The 7023-nt window shown below is 42.8% G+C and overlaps 1 protein-coding gene across 2 annotated transcripts in view; it reads right to left on the reverse strand.

Moving 5' to 3' along the window:
* BCKDHB (branched chain keto acid dehydrogenase E1 subunit beta) overlaps positions 1 to 4417 on the reverse strand; it is a 108182-nt gene extending 103765 nt beyond the window's left edge. Inside the window, exons 1-2 of one of the 2 annotated variants that reach the window (XR_015772272.1) lie at positions 4279 to 4414; positions 1698 to 1775 (exon numbers count right to left, since the gene is read on the reverse strand). Coding sequence is in view for 1 of the 2 variants with exons in the window: in XM_005518161.3 (XP_005518218.2) it covers positions 1698 to 1775; positions 4279 to 4414 (214 nt within the window). In the remaining variant the exon portion in view is untranslated. Of the gene's footprint in view, positions 1 to 1697; positions 1776 to 4278 lie in introns of both variants that reach the window. The other variant, XM_005518161.3, reaches the window with a different exon arrangement.
* Between the last annotated feature and the right edge of the window lie 2606 nt (positions 4418 to 7023).

The following is a 7023-nucleotide window of genomic DNA, read 5'->3' on the forward strand; positions in this document are numbered from 1 at the left end:
CCATATTCTAAAGGACACAAAATAAAAAGTTAACCTTCTTGCCTTTCAAATACTAATCTTAATTAAATAAAATAAATTTCTGATTGAAATCACAAAAAGGGATTAGCATACTTGTGCTAATCACATCCATGACACCTCTTAAAGAAATACAGCTTCTATAAAGATGTAAAAAGAATGTACTCATGGAGTGTATGACTGAACTATGTCCCTAAATCACTTCTCTAATTCTTAACAATAATTTGGGTGGGATTTTATGTACTTAAAATCATTTTAAGTCCTTTCTGTTATCATATGGCTCTTTACTTTTGAGCCAGCTGGCATCTACATAAAGTATTCCCATTTAATCCTGGTATACACAAACTTGAATGGATTTACTCATTCAGTTCAGCCACTGAAATATATTTTCCTGGAGAGATTCTAATTCTCATCAACGTAAGTATGATGATTTCCACACTTATTTGCTCAATTCCCATACAACTAAAAACATATGAAGGACATGTTTTCTATTGCAAAAAGTCCTAATTAATTCAGTAAGTGCAGTGATTCTGAGAACTCACATCTGGACTGTAGAACTCCAACATGGTCCTGCAAAGGGCTCTACAAAGACTAAGCCCTGCAAAGTTGAGGAGCAAGACTGGAACCTTAGTTCTCTAAAGGCGCAAGACTATATATAAAAGGGTAGGTTCCTTCTGGCTGGACTAACATTCTACTTGCTTTCATATGGTTGATCCTAGAAAAATGGTAATGAAATCTGTTCTTGGCCCTAATTTACCCTCAATTGTCTAAGTTTAATCTAATCAAGGTGCATATAAAACAGCTGAGATTGAGAGGGAATGTGTACAGGCATAGTACTGAACAGACAACATGGAATTTGTCCCAAAAGATTAGACAATTAGTCAGACTTTAGGTTAAGCAGTGATCCAAGCAGTGCCAAAAAGGGCTACTAACATACTAAAAAGAAAACCCAAAATTACAAGATGATGCAGCCTTTGAAGCTGTGTTCATGGGAAGCATCTCTCAGATATCTGGCCATCATGCCTTTGTTTGGACAACAGAAGCAAAAGACCTCTTGTTATGTATAAGAATTAAAAGTGGAGTAAATAGTTTTGTGCAATAGTTCAGGATAAGCCTTTTATATCTCGCCATAATGAAGTAGCATCTTCCAAGTTATGGGTTATCCAGACTGCAGAAGTCTAGCAAATCTAACACTGCCTATGCACAATAATGGACAGAAATCAATAAAGCTATAAATGAATTTTGGAGGGCAGGGAAGAAAGCAGAATGTATAGAGTGAGGAATATATGGTCTCTAAAAGAAATAACAGTTTTAGGGAACAGAAAGTTTAAGAAATTTAAAAGTAATGCTTATATTTTTAAAACTCCTACTAGTGGGACTCAAGCTGCCCTCAAGGACAGTTCTCATCAGTTATACTTTAAGGATATTAAATAATGTATCTTCTGTAATCACTTTCAAGTGAAATACACAGAGATAATACAGAAGATACAACCGCTTCTTAGACCATATAATCCATTAGTAATCCGCTAAAGCAACACATTTTTAAGATTTGAGATCAAAGTGTAGAAATAACTTATTAGGAAACTTTAAAGACCATGAGAAATATATTAAATATTGTACACAGATAGGCAATTCAAACCACAATTTATATAAAACAAAACACACCAACAAGTATAAGGTACCTGCAGTTGGATCTTTGGCTAAAGCATTGTCCAAGGCACTTGTTATGGATTGGAAGAGATTCATCTTCTGAGTTTGCCCTGTGTGAAAGAAATGATTCCGCAATTTAATTTGGTTCAAAACACAAAGTACATTAGGAAACACTGGTGCAAACGTGTCTAAAAACTCAAAAACTTAACCACCAAAAACAAGATCCCTGTTAGGAATACCCAAGATTAATTTACTGAATAAACTTAAATTATGGGATGGATGAGCATTGTATACTTGGCCTTCCCAAGGACAATAATTCTACTTCCAATTATTTTTTTTCAAAAACCTATGCTCTTGCCTAGAGCAAATGCAGCTTTGCAATGCTCAGTCAAACACTGGGAACAATGCCTTCCTTTTTAAAGGCAGAAACCAATGCATTATTGTTTTGAGGACTGGGATCCCCCGACCCTTCTGCTAAAATTCAGTCAAGCTTACTTTATCATTCTTAAATCACATTTTTTTAAGCTCAGCCTTTCCCACTTACAGACATCTATGATTACCAGACATTTTCTACACCACTGGCCTGCCCTCTGCACTGCCACTGAACAGACACTTTATTAAGTGCCTGAAGCATCAAGTCCATACTTCAAAGAAATAAACTTGGTGCTGAAGTAAAGCAAGCTGTTTAATTCAAACCAAGGCTACCGGAGTTCCCTTCTTCATTCCAGCACTGCAGGGAAAAATAAGGAGGCCTGAAAGCAAAGATGGGCCAAAACAAAACCCTAGTCCTCACTACTGTGACCAATTCAGATTCTCCAAGCAAATAAAATAACTCTTAAAAGAAACCAAGTAAGAAATTGCTTGGCTTACATTTGGTAACTCTTTAACTGGCAAAACCTCTTAAGTCATGACTAGAAGCTACAGTCCAGGAGAATGCTACCTACCAATACATACAGTGTGTAAAATTAAATAAATTAATAAGATGGTTAAATGAAGATCCCATACAAACAGGTGTTAGAATTCAGAAAGGAGAACTACATTCTTTTTCCAGTAGTTACAGTACCGCTCAACAAATGTTCAGCTTCCCTTTCTTCTAAATAGCTAATTAATGTTAGTATCTTTCATTAAAGACTCATGTTACGCCACACTTGATTAGCTGAGTAGCTGCATTCCTACACATTCCTGTGCTTGGTAACTTCACTTGTTATACCTTACATAGCCCTTTAAGGATAGGAAAATATAAAAAAAAAAAAAAATATGGGAATTGTTCAAGTTATACAAAAGCCCTAATGAACAAAATTTACAAACTGAAGAGAACAAAAGCAGAGGAGCAGCAGCTGTTTCTCTCTTTCCCTAGTCATTCACATTAGTACTTAGGTTATCTTCTCTACAAGATAACATCCTTCCAGTATTTGATATAAATTAATGGTTATTACTTAAGCTACCATCACAAATTCCTCACCATGATAGTTCTAACCTGCTTCTCTTCCTTATAACAGAGGCCTTTCTATCAGCCCCACAGAGGAAAGGTAGAACTAATTATGCCTTTTAGATCTGAACTGTAAAGTTGGAAAACCAGTATCTCAACAATATCAAGATCAGTATTGCCATAATTTTATTTCACTTCCACTACTTTTCACAGAATTTCTAATTCTGCGTATTTAATAGGGAATTCGTTTTCTGTTAATTAAATAGCAATAACTAGCATGCCACACCAGAGTTTCTTCACATGATCTCAAGCAGGGACATGCCATAGACAAGCTTCACCTTGTGAAGGCATCTTGGACGCCTGTACATCTTTATCACTAACAGAAAAGGTAGAGAAAACTCTGCTTCTGTTTGTCACAAAGATGCAACACCAAGGTATCCAACCAAGTAACAAGTTTTCTAGAGCATAGTGCGGTTCACGTGATAGAAACAGCTGTTCTGCAGCTGGCAGGCTTCTTCCAGGAGAACTCGGCACTAGCCATCTGCAGGAACGCGTTTCAGAAATAAAAGTCAATCGCCATGCGCTGTTCATTTCCAAGTTATCTGTGTTTACTCTCAAACACGTGACCACGAGGATGACCTCGAACCTCTCAGGGGACAGCAGTCTTTATTCGTGACAGGTTTATTATCACATGCGTGACCTAAGCATGCAATACAAAAACCAGGATAAATGTGAAGTCAGCAAGTTACTGCTAGAAGCTTTTGGTACAGGGCAGAGGCCGAGGATGGGCTTGCGGGTCTGAGCACGCGACGGGCCCATCTGCCGCACCTCTGGCTCTGACAGCCCAAAACACTTCACCACCCTACCGTCGAGGGGCCTGCGGCAGCCCCGGCCCCGCCAGCGGCCCACAGGGCCCTTCCCACCCACAGTGCAGGATTTCTAGGGGACAACCCCCGTGTGGAAGTGCCGAGGACACAGCGGGGTCACGCGGCCGTGCGCATGCCTCCGCCGCCCGGGGTCCGACTCGCAGCGCACAACGGGCGCTCGGCGGCTCCTGCCTGCCTCCCTCCCATCCCGGACGAGGCTGCTGGCGCCAAGAAGGCGGGGGCAATAGGGCGGACCCGGCGGCAGAGCGAGATTGAGGCCGGCCTGCGGGATGGACCCCGGCCCAGCCGCGCTCTCACCGTACTCGCTGGGCGCCGGGTCCGGCTGGAAAGCGAAGTGCGCGGCGGCCCGGCGGGGCGCGCCCGGCAGCGGGGCTAGGCGGCCCCAGAGCCCGGCGGGGAGCGCGGCGCGCAGCGCCCGCCCCGCCGCCGCCATCGCCGCGATGCCGGGCCCTACGCCGCCAGCAGGTTCTAAAGAGGCGGGGTCCCGGGCCGGCCTCCCATTGGCCAGCGCCGCCGGGACACGGGCCAATCAGCGGTGGCTCCGCGGTGGGTGGAGGAGTGGGAGAGCGGGGAGGGAGTTTTGCTGCGTGCGCGCGGAGGGCGCGGCCTGGGGGGCGGGGCACGGGAACGCGCGCGGCGCGCGGCAGCGAGCGGGAGCGCGCTGGTCCGCCGCGCCCTCACGGCCACAGGTACGGGGACAGGGACAGCCGCGGGCGCAACCACCGGGACAGCCAGAGGTACCGTCGTAGGCACGGCCACAAGCCATGGCCACAGCCGTAGGCACAGGCGCAGCCATGGCCGCAGTCATAGGCACGGCCACAGGGGGCCTCGCCGCACGCTCGGTGCTGTCACAGTCGCAGCTGAAACCAAAGGCTTCACCTCTCCCCTTAAAACTTTTCTTTCACTGCAGGGGTTGTCGTGTCACCATGGCAGAATCGACAAATCCTAGACTGATTTGTGTTGGAAGGGACCTTAGAGATGATCTAGTTCCAGCTGCCTTGCCAGCGGCAGGGACGCCTTTCACTAGGCGAGGTTGTTCGGAGCCCATCCCACCTGGCCTCGAACACTTCCCAGGGTGGGCCATCCGCAGCTTCTCTGGGCCACCTGTTCCAACGCCTCACCATTCTTGCAGTAAAGAGTTCTTTACCTAATATCCAATCTTAACCGAGTCTTACCGTTTGAAACAGTTCCCCCTTGTCCTGTCACTATATGCCCTTGTAAAACTCTCAATCTTTCTTCAAGGCTCCCTTCACAAGTATCTGAAATCCTCAAATTCTACCCCAGCAGCTGCCCAGAAAGGTACAAAGAATTCATAGACCTGCAGATATTACATGTTCCACTCTGTCTCTCAAAATCCCTTTCAACTGCCCATCCAACCAGGCTCTCAGTCTTACTCTAAATTACTTTTTTGCAAGGTCTTTTCTTCTAAACACTCTTGCTCCTACCTTTGTTACATTATTTTATTGAAATTATGATCTTTCATATGCACGTATTTTCTTTGTCAGGTTTTATAAAAGCATTCTTTCTAATGTTCTTCACACCAAATTGACCACCTCACATTCCTTCCATCATCTATGTGAATCTTCTTGGTCTACTTTTGCAGCCTCCATTTCTTCTCTGTACACCCATCTTTGCTTCCTTTTAGTTGTCTCCAGATCAATACTTTCACTTTTGTCCGTGCTTCAGATCTTACCCCTGTGCATGCCTCTTCATCAGGCCCTTTCATGCAGCCTCCAACATGTTACAAGCTTTGAATTGTACTTCCCTGCCTGTTTTGATATTATCTGTAAGACCAACAGTACTGGTTAACATTTTTTCTTTTCTCCAAGAACCTAACTCAAAACCATGCCTTAAAGAAAAGGGCTAGAAATTAGAATGATGTATAAATTGCATCACCTCTTTAAAATGAGAGGGCTCATATGTAACCCTGTGTGGGCAGGACCTAGTTTAAATACAGGAATATGAGATTTCATATTTAACAAAAAATATGAGTAACTCTTATGATTAGATATTTTTTCTGTCTGAGTTCCAAGCCATTCCTGAATATCCCTATAATGACCACAGTTCTTTCAGTGAGGACTATTGTAGATGCTAACTCTGAAACAGAGAGCATGTGGAAATTGCAGGCCACATAGCTTTCTCAGTCTTGCCTGAGAAAGCGGCCTGAGAATTCATGAGGAGGATTTAAAACAATCCTCAGAGACAGAAAACAGCCTTGCAGGTGCTGTTTGTCTGTTCCTTGTTTTCTTGCAGGAGAAGGTCAAGGGGTGGTAAGCCCCACTGACCAATGATGGTGATGTGTTAGTTTACTAACCAATAAGAGTTTCTTTTCTGTACTTTTCACGTATTGGTCTATAAAAAAGATCTGAAGCAATAAACCGAGAGAAATTCTCCTGATTGACTCCTGAGAGAGTCTGTGTCGTTCATCTCGCCGTTCCCAATAGAGCGACAGACTATTGTTTCATTATGTATTTTTTTCCATGTTGATGTAGAATTTCTTAATCATTAAGATTGTGCAAAATTAAAGGCTTCATCCTGCTAATTGAGGAGACCATCCACTTACTCTTTAACATGACCTTTATCCTTAGAGACTGCTGAAAAAATGCTCAAATTTTGAGTGATTGATCATGTGATCAAACAAGTTTGAACATATCCTGGTGTATGCCAGGGAAACAAGGCACTATTTAAGTTTCTAAAAGGGGTGAGAATTTTAACAAATTATAGAAAAGCCATCTTTACAATGAACAAGGAGTATAAATGTCAAACGTTGAGGTTGCTTCCAGCTTCAACCGAAGGCAGCACATGGATGTTTGAAAAAGTTTAGTACCTGGAAAACATCATAACTATCAAGTGATATATAATCATGTAATATGTATTGCTAATAGTGGAAGATATTACAAATATCCAAGTTTACTATTCAAATAATTGTGTTTCTTTCAGAAAACAATGTATCTGAGTAGGAAGAATTTAGCTATCTTTCACATCGTTGTGGCAAGATCTGCAAAACTTAAAAATGGAGAGCAATAGTATAGAAAGGACTTC

The sequence above is a fragment of the Pseudopodoces humilis genome, chromosome 3 (assembly GCF_049639895.1).
Source record: "Pseudopodoces humilis isolate 2021_Gansu_Grassland_sample_001 chromosome 3, ASM4963989v1, whole genome shotgun sequence".
Taxonomy (NCBI): domain Eukaryota; kingdom Metazoa; phylum Chordata; class Aves; order Passeriformes; family Paridae; genus Pseudopodoces; species Pseudopodoces humilis.